This window comes from Podarcis melisellensis (genome assembly GCF_964234715.1).
Source record: "Podarcis melisellensis genome assembly, chromosome: 3".
Lineage (NCBI taxonomy): Eukaryota > Metazoa > Chordata > Lepidosauria > Squamata > Lacertidae > Podarcis > Podarcis melisellensis.
Window position 1 is genome coordinate 96,294,437 of NC_138530.1, and position 13,987 is coordinate 96,308,423.

General features: G+C 38.7%; 1 protein-coding gene across 3 annotated transcripts in view; it reads right to left on the reverse strand.

The window, feature by feature from the left end:
• SNTG2 (syntrophin gamma 2) overlaps nt 1-13,987 on the reverse strand; it is a 221,056-nt gene that overhangs the window by 32,988 nt on the left and 174,081 nt on the right. For all 3 annotated transcript variants that reach the window (XM_081906304.1, XM_081906303.1, XM_081906305.1), the window contains exon 11: nt 6,818-6,856. In XM_081906304.1, coding sequence (XP_081762430.1) covers nt 6,818-6,856 — 39 coding nt within the window. The remainder of the gene's footprint in view (nt 1-6,817; nt 6,857-13,987) is intronic.

Here is a 13,987-nt window from a genome sequence, read left to right on the forward strand (position 1 = left end):
TCCTTTATAATGTCTTCAAGAAGAAAGGTGTATAAATCCATTATATAAATAATAAATAAATATGTAAGTGGCGTTCCATGAAGAGATTTTAGGATATCTGCAATCTTAAACTTGCTAACCCAGAAGTAAGTCCCATTAAGCTCAACGAGGCCTACTTCAGAGTACACATGTAGAAGATTGCACTGCTATCTCCATGATTAAACAAAACAGTACATTATGTTAATACCCCTTCAGTGACATCCTCTGCATATGAATTGCTATTTATCCTTTAAAAAAAAAAAAGCACCAAAAAGGGCATAGAGATACTGTAAAGACTGAACAAAAACATGAGCCTCGATTTTATGTAAAATTTATTTGGGAGATTATAAGTATTACAATAAATAGAAGGAAGGCAAACTGCTGAGCATAAAAATGAAGAAGAAATAGGCATTTCACAAACATAATATGTAGGCTGGCAGGGTTGCAGCTGAAAACGGGAACAATGACTTCCCTAGGAGTAAGATATGCCATTGTGTGTCATGTTGCAATAAAAAATTAAGAAGGCAAAGAAAGTTGTAGCTTCAGGCATCTTAGGGTGGCTTGTTTTGTCTATTTATTCAAATACAAATGAGCAGTTGGTGACAGCAATTATATACAAGGGAGGAGGAAACCGAGAAAAGTGAAGCTGGAGCAGATTTTGCCCTTCTGAAATCTTGCGTGTCTCACATGAATAAGTAAATGGCAATTAAAACTCGCGATTAATAAACTTGCCAGGTTGCCTGAAGTTCTAAAGAAAGTTAGCAGTCATTATTCCCATTGGAGAGATCATGGAGGGGGATGGTTGGATCCTGATGAGGAATGGGAAGAGCTTAGGGAGTTGGAGCTGAATAACCCTGGGAAGGATCGTAGTGGGATGCCGGCGGTGAAACTGGGACCCCTCTGAGTTTGGGGAGGAAGAGGCCAGGAGTCCAAGAAATTGAGAGTTGGATCCAGGGGAGGGACTAAGCAGATTGGCAAAAGAGTGTTCTGCCTCTGTGACACCAGACACACCCTGACACCACCTCCTCTGGCAAACTGAATGCCAAATTGGCACCAATTCCCACCTCCGTGGAAACAGAGGTGTTAGTGCCAGCAAACAAACTTTGCAAGCCTAAGCTACTTGAAGGAATGTCTGCTTGCTTGCCTTGGTCCTGTTCTTCGAAAGGAAGGTGCAGGGGATATGTTGCTTGCTGGAACAATGCTTTAGATTGTGATTAGCCATGTGTCTATATCTCCTCTACACCTGCTGCACTTTGTAACCTGTGCCTTGCCTGCGTCCCCATCTGATGTATGCATTTGATACTTTGGCAGAAACTGTGCTGGGAGTTCAAGATCTTCATCTGGCAGTGAGGACTGCCATCGCATTAGCATGCAAATTATATGATGGGCTATTTTAAATACTTCAAAATCATAGATTCGGTGAGCAAATTACTAATACTGCAACTGCTAAGTTTCTAGAGCTACATAACTTATTGCACACAAAGCATATCAACTGCTCTTCCATAAGTTATCACCAGCCTTCTCCATCAAAATGTGTTGCATAATATCTATCTATCATCTATCTATCTATCTATCTATCTATCTATCTATCTATCTATCTATCATCTATCTATCTATCTATCTATCTATCTATCTATCTATATCTATCTATCTATCTATCTCTCTCTCTCTCTCTATCTATCTATCTCTATCTATCTATCTATCATCTATCGATCTATCATCTATCTATCTATCTATCTATCTATCATCTATCTATCTATCTATCATCTATCTATCTATCTATCTATCATCTATCTATCTATCTATCTATCTATCTATCTATCTATCTATCTATCTATATCATCTATCTATCTATCTATCTATCTATCTATCTATCTATCTATCTATCTATCATCTATCTATCTATCTATCTATCTATCTATCTATCTATCATCTATCTATCTATCATCTATCTATCTATCTATCTATCTATCTATCTATCTATCTATCTATCATCTATCTATCTATCATCTATCTATCTATCATCTATCTATCTATCATCTATCTATCATCTATCTATCTATCTATCTATCTATCTATCTATCTATCTATATCTATCTATCTATCTCTCTCTCTCTCTCTCTCTATCTATCTATCTCTATCTATCTATCTATCATCTATCTATCTATCATCTATCTATCTATCTATCTATCATCTATCTATCTATCTATCATCTATCTATCTATCTATCTATCATCTATCTATCTATCTATCTATCTATCTATCTATCTATCTATCTATCTATATCATCTATCTATCTATCTATCTATCTATCTATCTATCTATCTATCTATCATCTATCTATCTATCTATCTATCTATCTATCTATCTATCATCTATCTATCTATCATCTATCTATCTATCTATCTATCTATCTATCTATCTATCTATCATCTATCTATCTATCATCTATCTATCTATCATCTATCTATCATCTATCTATCTATCTATCTATCTATCTATCTATCTATCTATCTATCATCTATCTATCATCTATCATCATCATCTATCTATCTATCATCTATCTATCTATCTATCATCTATCTATCTATCATCTATCTATCTATCATCTATCTATCATCTATCTATCTATCTATCTATCTATCTATCTATCTATCATCTATCTATCTTCTCTATCTATCTATCTATCATCTATCTATCTATCTATCTATCTATCTATCTATCTATCTATCTATCATCTATCATTTATCTATCTTCTATCTATCTATCTATCTATCTATCTATCTATCTATCTATCTATCATCTATCATCTATCATCTATCTATCTATCTATCTATCTATCTATCTATCTATCTATCTATCATCTATCTATCATCTATCATCATCTCCCACCCTTCACTTAGCACTGTTTTAACCTTGCAATACATTCCTTGAGAAAAACAAGCTCTTCCTTGCCCCAGCAAGCTTACAATCTAGAATCTGACTGCTGGTAGGGTGACCATGTGTCTTACTTTATAGGGAAGAGTCCTCTCTTTGAAGGGCTGTCCAGTTCAAGCCTGGCTTGAAGTTAAAGAACAATAAGAAGGGGCAACAGGGGCAGCAGACTGAAAAGGCACTTGGGTCATCTAGTTAGGGGAGCTGTTTTGCATTTCTATTTAAATGCTATTAAAAATTTCTAAGTATGTATATACAGATTTTATGCAAACCTGTATCATCTATTCCTCTTTTTTGATGGAGAAACATTCTTTTTATTATGCATAAGTGGCCACTATAATTGCTGGGGACAGGCAAAGGCAGGACAGGCAAGAACAGAAAGCAATTAATGTGAGCAAATGCAGTTAATTATATTTAGAATTTGATTTCGGTTGGCAATGAAGGGTCTAAGCAAGAGCTTTTTAAAAAAAAAAATTAAAAAATCTGCTTCTCTACAGTGAGATATCTTATTTCCAATATATAGAATACAAGTGCCCAGCCAACCATTACAAATCTGTTTTTTCAATCTCTGAACATACTTCAAAATACTATAGTAATAAAACTGGATTGACACCAGACTAGTAGTTCATATTAAGTTGATTAAAAACCTCACTTTAGACTTCCCATAAAGCAATGAGAGGAAAATTCATTTTAAGCTAAAAGAATAGATGGGTGTGCGTGTGTGTCCTCTGCATAAATAGCACCATCACATTTATGGTTATATCACTTATCCAGTGAAGCTGTCCCATTTGTGCAACAGAAATGCCCCCCTCTCTTATTCCCCTGCTTGCTCCCCAAATTTATTTTGGGGTTCCCTCAACCCTCTGGAGAAGATTGGGAGTCACATGGGACCCATGGGGAGATGAGAGGGAGGGGAAATTTTATTTCCCAAGCAGAAGCCCTGGTGCGAAGGTGACAACTTTGTTGGAGACAATCCTTAATGCTTCGTAAAGAAAACCATTGATCCATTGATGTGTGTGTGTGTTTAGGCAGACTCGAAAAGTGCTAATATTTGGAGAGCAGGAATGGTTAACTTTCTACAAGTTCCAACTAGATGATGTACAAGTTTATGCTATGGGGCTGACATTTCATTTTCACACTGAGGCAAATATATGAGCCTTCAAACAAACAAACAAACAAACAAACAAACAAACAAACAAACAAACGTCTCAAAGAATCATTTCAACGAAAAATAGCTTAGCTGAATCAGTCCTGTCCAAATGTCTGGAATGAATTTTGCAGCAAAGGCAAAGCACATGTTACATTAAAAAGAGGGGTAATTTCAGATATGAATGGAAAGAACATAGAAAGCTGTTTTAAGAACATAAGAAGAACACTGCTGGATCAGTCCAAGAAAGACCTGATTGCAATAGTATCCCCCCCAACTTGTGCTTCCTAGCAACCAGTAGACATGGACATATTGTCTATGTTAGTGGAGCAGAACAGTCATTGATATCTAATTCTCTGTGATGTTGCCTGTAAGAAATAAACTGTGTCAGACCATCGCTTGATTTGCTCAATAAATATCTACACAGACAGGCAGTGGCTCTTCAGGTGTCTAGGCAGAGTCTTTCCCAGGCTTAACAGGAATGGTTGAACCCGGGACATTGTCCCATGGATACACAGCAAGTAGTTAAACTATGGGATCTGTTGCTACTAGAGATAGTGAAGGCTGCCAACTTGGATGGTTTCGAAAGGGGATTAGATAACTCTACGGGTAATAAGACTATCAACAGCTAGTAGCAATCATATAATGGTGGTATTATTATCTCTGAATGTCAGTTGTTGGGGAGCATGAGTGGGAGAGTTCCACTGCACTCTTTGCTCTCTTGTGGGCTTCCCACTATGGCTGACCACTATGTAAACAGACTGGTGCATTAGATGGGCTCACCACTAAGCTACAGCCTTGATGTGAATGAAAGCAAGTTCCAAGTCTTGCTTCCAGTGCTTTCATATGTAATTAATTGAAGCAGAGAATTGTGCATCTCCCATCTAGGGCAAGATGTGTGTATTATCAGTGTGAATGAGCCCCGCTTTTGGTATTAATGGTATGCACAGATGCAAGAACTGTGTCTCATTTTTGCTTTCTGTATTTCAACAGCTCATTAATGTCTCTGACTGCTCACAGTGCCTGCCATTTGTTATCTAATTGTAGAGGTACGTCAGTGACACATGCTGCACATGTCTATGCGCCTTCTTACTTTCTTTGGATATTCCATGCTACTATAATTGATATCAACGATTCACAAACTCCACTAATAGCACACTCATAAAGATTCACTAAATTTCTAAAAAGAAAATAGCTGGGACTCTAAATTTAATTGGAAACCTTCCTCCTTATGTATGGAGGTTGGCTATAGTAGACAAATTCACTGAATCTATTTCTTTATTTCATTTCATCTACTGTATTTACTCAAGTCTAATGAGCCATCGACTCTAATGTGCACCTCAATTTTCAGAACCTTGAAACCCCAAAAAGTCTTTGCTGGCAAATGTAAATGTGCCATCAAATCTAATGCACACCTTAGTTTTTGCAACTTAGTTTTTGCAACAAAAAAGGTGAGCGTTAGATTTGAGTAAATACAGTATATCCTACCTTTCTCCTGCTGCAAGACACAAGGCGGCATGCACATGCACACAAAAATCCTCACAATCAATAGTTTGCTTTAGTTAAAATATGATATTATAAGACAAATCAATACCATATTCATCTTATGGGTGAGAACACCCATAAGAGATGAGCCTTGCATTTTCTTGATCTAGAAATTATTGTTTTTCTTGATCAACCAAGTGTGCTACGGAAGTCAACTGCATGTGTTGAACACATGATATTAAATAAATATCTGGAAAGACGTTCACACACTTTGCATCATGTGCTCATCTCTTTCCCACCTCCCTATATTTTCCTTTCCAAAAAGTCTAGGTGTCAATCCCCTGAGGGATGACAAGCCATTTGGAAACTAGTAAATCAGGAAGGGAAGGGATGGGATTTTGATGAAGTTATAATGCGGATGCTACACAAATCTTGCAACCCATGAGCAACACTCAATTCACAATAAACTGCTGGGTGGAAGCTCTGAAATATTATTAGTTGTTGGAGGAAAAGCAGGGGATCTTGTCATCACAAAGCTGCAAGAAAGAGCAGTGTTAGGAGGCAGAGAGAAGCAGCCTGGATTCTTCTTCTCAGCTGCCACTTTCTATTAGTCCCCCTCTTTCTGTTAGCCCTTGCTTAACACCTTTTGGTCTCCTGAGTGCAAAATCTCTGCAGCCTGCCTTTCACATGCCAATGGCAAGGTTGTGGTTTATGCTTGGTTGACTGGGATGGAAGACTACCAGGCAACTAGGAAGAGAAATGTTTTGAAAACACCTTAGTGGACATGATCATTTGCAGAGCAAGCTAATTAACTGCATATTACATCATACAGTTGCTCCCCTATCACCACTGTCAGCTGTGATTCTGAAAACTTTCAAAATTCTAACCTGGGTCCTCTATTAATTGTTGAAATCTGTTTTGACCGATGGAATATCAGATACTAAAACACGCTTTCCCTTAAGGAATGCTTATATAGAGCTTTCAGTTACATGTGTCCGCTGCTATGCAACTTGCAAAAAGATAACTTTTGGCATGGTCCAAGCAAAGTTAAACTCTTCTGATTAATTTATTTCAGTGGAAACAATGTGCATATGTGCTCCGTTTTCCTACTGGCATCAGGGTCTTTTGAAAGTGCTGAACTTTGGCTTACATGTGCTCCTTTTTTTGGTGACTAATTGGAAGGCGGAAGTGAAATGGCAGACTTTTAGCAATAAACAAAGTAAATTGTCATACCTGATCTGAGGGAGAACAGCATTTATTAGCCATCTTCATCTGCAAAAAAAAGAAGAAGAGATATAGCTGCCATTTCATAATAAATCACATTATATCTTACATGTTTTGTATATACAGTAACTAGAGTTTGACTGTAGAGTGTCATCTACATTGCAAACTAGGATGCAAACATACTATATTCACATTAGCAACATAAAATGAAAAAAACAACCTATGGCTTTGTACATTATATCCTCATGGGAGGTGTGGGGGAGACTAAAGGCACTGTTCATTCTTTAATTCACTCATATCACACATTCCTCAGCTCAGCAAATCATTTGAATAAGGTATTCATAGGTGTGTTTTTTAATCACTTTCATCTGGTTGTTCATTTACTTTTACTTTATTACTGATGTTCAACTGTGGAAAGCTACAATATAACTGTATACAAACCATCAGTATCTCTTGTTTTTAAGCAGTACTGAAACTCAAATTCCTAGAGAAATTTGCAGAAAGCAAAACCCTCTGGAAACTTCTGTGAGCAAGGAAAAAAAATGTCCTCTTGATTTCAGTGATGTGGAACATTAAACACACTTTGCATCAGATCCTTAAAACTTTTCTGCCTTCGGGAGTCCCTCTCGAAATAAGTAAGACCTATACTGTACTATGTGGACCACTGGAGAATTATACTGCCAAATATGAATAATCACTTTCATAAATATGCTTGCACAGCTTTTTATATATTTATTGTGTTTTAAATATTTATACATCACTTTTCTATTAAAATAGCCAAAGCACTCTACAATTAAGCAATCACATAAAATATAATATAAACAACAGTACTCTAAAACAAGAGAAGCAGTTTAAAATGCAGTACAATTGGACCAGAGTAATAAAAGCAGCCATCACCCAGTTAGTTAAAAGCCTTGCATGTTGAGGCATATGCAGAAAAGAATCTTAAGAGCACCTGAACTGGCAGGTAAAATCCAAAACTGCCCTTCTGCATCTAAAAGGGCATCTTCCATTCACAGAAGGGCTGTTTTACACCTCACACTAGATAGTTGCATGTAAAAAAAGATTTGCTGCTGCGCAACCATGAGAACTGCTACAGAATCTACCTATTAGTAGGGTGGCTTAAGGAATTCATTTTTATTTTTTATTTGCAAATTCCAATGTGAACTAATCTGTACTAATGTGCAGATCTGAATGTAGTTGACCTTTGTATTTAGCACTTTTTTCAAATTTAGCAATGCAGTACTTGGTTAATTTGATCATTATTATTTTGCTAAAATGCATATTAAAACAAGTATTTTAGGATAAAATAAATTTACAAATGCAGATTTTCTGAGAAAACACCTGTTTAAATTTTTAAAAATCCTGTTGCTTAAAAAAATATTGCATATAATGTATGAGACTTATATGGACTGGAGATAGACTGATTCATCTTATAGTCAGAGTTCCAAGCCTACCTTTTATTTCAGAAATGGGGTAACTGATGCACATTAACCTAGTTTTGACAGAGTGCAGACACTCAGTTCATCACAGGGACACTGCGAAACAGCCATTACAATGGATATCCCCATGAACACATGATACCTGTCCTATGAGCTTTGCGGGGTGTTAATACTGAGTCTGGATAGCATCTGGGTGGTCTACTGCAGATTGTGATGTATTTTACTGTATTTTAATGTGATGTTGTTATATTGCCCTGGTACTGTTGAAGAGAGGCAGTATAGAAACCTTGATAAATAATGTTTACTCAGTAGTAAGTCCCAGTGAAACTGATTTCAAGGGAAATCTACATAGGATAGCAATGTATGAATCCCATAGCAACTTTCTGTATGGTATATGCCACTAATTCATTCTCAAACATCTTACGAGTAAGGGACGTTATTGGCAGCAACATGAAGTTGTATGCAATGACGAAGCTATGTGCTGGAATACACATATATACACATGAAGAAAGTGATCTCTTAATCTCTTTCAACAAGCCACTCCTGACTTTTTCTCATCAGTTGTGTGAATTGCCCTCTGCTGGGCAGCAAAAACTGGATGGGGATGATTTCATTATATGACTAAAGCCTAAAATACAATTTATTTTAAAAGACTTGAAATTATCCATGGGGAAGGGGAACAATTGGATCAGGGCAGCAGAATTGGGGAAGGAGGATCTAAACCTTTTCCAGCTACACCTTTCCCCTGATCAAAATCCACCCTGTCAGAAGCTGTTGTTGACACTGTTTGAATTAATATTGTATCTGCCCCTTTTCACCAGTGTGGGAGGGGTAGTTGTAGCATGGGGAAAGTGTTTAGCGCTCTCTCAGCACTGCTGATTCCAAACCACAAGGGCTGCAATGACATCATCATCATCATCATCATCATCATTATTATTATTACACAGCCTGGAGAGTTTCGATCATTGATCTCCTGTGTCATGTATAGTTTGGCATTAATTTTACCAGAATTCAAGAACTTTTCAACCAATTTATAACCAACATCACATACGTAAGGAGAAAATGTTCTACAAATTACCCTCATTTGCATAGGCCAGTGATTGCAGATGTATATTGCTGTATTTTAATGGTTATTTAAGCTCAATGTTTCAGTTTCTTGTGAGGAACTTAGAAAGTCATGGTGACATTTTTTAAAAAAACAAAACAAAATGCAATTTACCGTATATATTTTTTATAAAAATATATATTTTTATAATATAAATATATAATAATATATAAAATATAATAAAATATACATTTATATAATATATAAATATAATAAATATATATATTTTTTATAAAAATATATATAAACTCAGTCTTAGGATTTTTATTTCCAAGTAAGCAGTTCCAAACCAATCAGCAGTGGAGAATACTACCATAATATGCACAAATTAGAGAATTACCTTGCCAAACACAAATACAATTGCTCCCTACAGCTTAGACTCTGTAAAAATCTACACTGGAGGGGAAAGGTGGATATAGCCAATAGCATATTTTTCTGGTGCTTGGCACCCTCTCCTGCCTCTCCTCTTTCTCTCGCATATTGTGTTCAGGAAAAATCTTAATGTATTGCATTTTATTTCAGAAACATGTGAAAGCAAATTATATACAATATGGTGATTGTGCATGGAAAAGCTTAGATAAAAGAGCATGCATAAAGAGCTTTCACAAACAGTTGCCTAAAAGAGCCTTCATAAAAGGTGAACATTATTCTGCATGGTTCATCCACATGACATGACTTCAGAATATCATCAAGAAGACTACCCTCTGAAATTCCATTAGACAAGCTGGTTGTATATAACATAAGCTATGTTTGCTATGAAAACTGTGGCTTACTTGACCTATATTTACAATCTCCTATGCTTGTACTTTTCAACAGGGCACCATGTCGGAAGCCAGAGTTCACGGAAACACCGTTTACCTTCCTGCCGCAGTGGTACCTATTTATCTACTTGCACTGGTGTGCTTTTGAACTGCTAGGTTGACAGGAGCTGGGACAAAGCAATGGGAGCTCACACCAAACTGCAGATCTTCTGACTGGCAAGCCCAAGAGGCTCAGTGGTTTAGACCACCTGAACCCCAGATGGGGTGGGGGAGAAAAGAAAGGGGAAGTTCAACTGGGCAAGCAGAAGTCTGTTCTGCACTCAGATTCTACTGGAAACAACCATTCTGAGCAGTCTAAAGCTCTTTATTATTGAAGTGCTAGAAGCACGCCATCTAGAACTCTTCTTGATTTTTTTAAAAAATAGATATTGCTCTTCCTAGTCCTTACGTTTACTCAGTTGTTCTGTGGCCACAAATTTATCATTCTCAAGATGGCTGGCATGCAAAGTTACAGTCAATACAATGACCTCAGACAAGCTTGGAGACAGTAGTTCCTTTATGAATAGCAAACTAAACTAGAAGATGTCGTTTTCATATCTGTCTAACTGTAGAGCGATTCCCCTGGAGGAAGAACTTTTTAGTTCAAAAACAGGTTTGGATTCTACTTGGTGCAGCTTTTTAAAACAGCTTTCTCACCTATTGATTTTTTGCTACATTAGTGGCATGCCCCGCCTCTCCCATATCTGCTGCAGACTTTATCCTTAAACAACAACAACAACAAAGATGGCTGGATGTTTTTTAGATACAAAGAGGGACCCCAGGTGGCGTTTCAAGTTCACAAAAGCCCAGTGGAAATAAAAGGAGCTAATGTTCAGTATGTTGGAAAGATAAAACTTTTTGAATGGGGATAACCCCTGCCTTAAACATATGCTAAAAGTATATTTTTAGAAATCTCTCCCCCCCCCCCCGCTTCTCACTCCAGTTACTGAATAATTTATGGAGATATGTAAATAATTGATGAGCACAGAAACCAAAGCACCTTCTTAAAAAGATTACGGCTGCAGCCCTGAATGTGCTCACCTGGCACAAAGGCTCATTGAAAATTTCAGGGACTTGTTTTTGTGCAAAGATGTTTAGGATCAGACTGCAATTCATCTAATCATGAAAAATAAGTGCAGTCTGATGACACTCTTCCTAAAACAGAAAGCCAAGCTGCTGAATGTGTGTAACAATGAATTAAGATAAATTTACAATTGTTGCTAGTTATAAAGAAATGTTTGGGTTGCTTCTAGCCCTTTAAGCTCACTGGCACACGGCAATGATAAATACTTTTCATCTCACTATTGCTATTCATATAAAGTGTGTTCTCCTTCATAGAGAGCACATGGGTTACTGGGCAAATTTTGGTGTTGCCATTTAGGGGGACGGACCAAAGGTTATAAAATCAAGTCATGCAGCACTGACTGGGCATCGGGTCACCTGCCCATCCTCCCTAATCTAGGGCTATTGCGTTGACCTTACTATGCCTGTCATGGGGTCGTCTGCTTTTGGGGCAGGGACCTGATAGGAATTTTGTCCATTTGGCTGATTGGCTGGTGCCATTTGGTTTTTGCCTACTGCGTAGCAAATTGTCACAACTTGTAAGTTTGAGGTTAGGCATTGGTTAAAACATTGGTTGGTGGAGGGGTAAGGATTGGCAGTGCCTGCCCCTCCAATGCTACTGCTGCAAGGGGATTCCGTTAAAGGAATCCAGGGGCTTGCCATTCTTTCATCTGTACCCCTGAATGGGGCTTGGGCAACACAAGCCCCTGGGAGCATGCGGGGAGAGGTGAAGGTCTGGTGCCCAGCTCCATGCTCTCCCCAGTATTGTTTTCCCTTACTGGCTTTCACTGGAATCTGGAAGTCAGTTCTGTCCCTGGGCGGGGACAGATAGTCGGAACCAATGCCTAAGCAACCACTCACATTTATGTATTTTAATCAAGTTGTGGCCAAAATTATGCCAAAAACCTTAAACAAAAATTATGTGTGAATTGTGATTTATTTAGGGGTGGCTTGGGGGACCTCGACATGCAAGTCGTATAAAGAGGTGCAAGCTCCAGGATAGGCTTGTAAAAAACCCCACAGATTCAAGGGAGAGGTTGTGCAGTCTCCAGAAAGTGCTATTGCAGCTTCAGCCTTCAGAGGACGGGTTGTGTGTCTGGCTCTGGGAAGCTTCCCAGCCTTCTGAAGCTAAGCTTAGCTAGCCTCTCTTTATATACCCTGGGTAAGCCTTCTCCCTGGCTCATATGACTTTAAAGTGGAGATGAGAAAAGGGGGCAGAGTTGCTTTTTCATGTTTGTTTTCAAGTCAACCTGTCCCTTTAGAGCAAGAGAGGGGGAACCTCCAACAGCATGATCCATACTTCACACTCCAGGCCTCCCCATTTGGCCTGTGGGGCTGTTTTGGGGAAGCCACTGCTACCTGCCCCATGCCTGATGGCAGACATGACACCAGGGATAGGGCAGGTAAGGGTGGGGCATCAAAGGATCAGTTGGGAGCATAGCGCTGTTCCTTTGCTGCAGCAAGGTGCACTCCCTGTCAGGAGCTCATCCTACACTAGAGTAGGACCCTAGCAAAGACACATGCCTGACTGGCATGTTCTCTCCCTCCTGGTCTTTCGTTTGGGAGCTTCAAAAGCTTTCTTCTGCTCGAACATCACAGCGACCGATGCCATCAGACATCAGCACACTTAGGGATCAGCAGAGTCTTCGCAGCTTGCGTAACAGACCTCAGCAACTCAGCATTTGGGCTAATCTACTTTACATATAACACACATGGAGCACTGCAACATGGCTCCTTCTCTCTCTAGCATCAGACAACAAAGAGAAAGAACAAAGAACAATAGTCCCACTTCACGGAACACAGTAACACAAACATCCTGTGTCCGTCACTTCCCACACTTTGTGGAGTCAAAACATACACCGTCATGTGATAGACAAAAATCCCATGACTGCAATCACGGAGCAGGAATTCTAACACTCCCATCTGCCAATTAACTTATGGGCAGAGGGAACGAGCCTTGCTCAAAGGAAGGGGAGTGTTTTCCATTTAATGGAAACTGCTTCTTCTTCCCAGCGCTACTCTTATGCTGCTGAGTAATGTTGTTGGGAAAGAGGTTTCGAACAGCCCCACACTGTGCTTTTAAGTCCCAACAATTGGGGCTTCAAAGTGCAGCATCGCCTGATGTCACTGTGATGTCAGGTGAATTTTGGCCCACCCCTGCTTTAGAGCTTACTGTGGGATTCACGGGTTTTTAAGTGGAATCAGCTCCTTTCAGAATGGTCTCAAAAACACGACATTGCTACGCAGGGCATTGAAAAATTCCACTCTGTCCCATGAGCAACTTCCAGTGCAAAAACAACAATGAACAGCAACAAAACCCACACCAAACTGGTGGATATTCAGCTCTGGAATGTATGGATTTCCCCCATTCATTTCAATAAGCACAGCAAAATCACTCATTGGTTCTGGAATTTAAACAATGAGTTACTGCCTCTACTGAAATGAAGGTCGTTTGGAACTCCCATATCTGTAAACGAGGGAAAAGCCTCAGCTTTATTATGACCTGATATTGGTAGTGGAACTGACACCGAAGGCTGTTTCATACTTGCCTATTTTAGCACGGATCTGCACCATATTGCATACGTGCAATGTTTCCTCCCCTGTTCAAGCTTACCCACGCACACATTTTTAACTGTACCATATGTATACACAGTGGAGTGAATCTTACTTGGAAAGAGGAAGAAGGGAGGAACATTTCACTATCAGTGGCAGCAGAATTTGGCAGGCAGCAGGAAGGCACCATATGCCTTTGTCCCACTTACCATACATA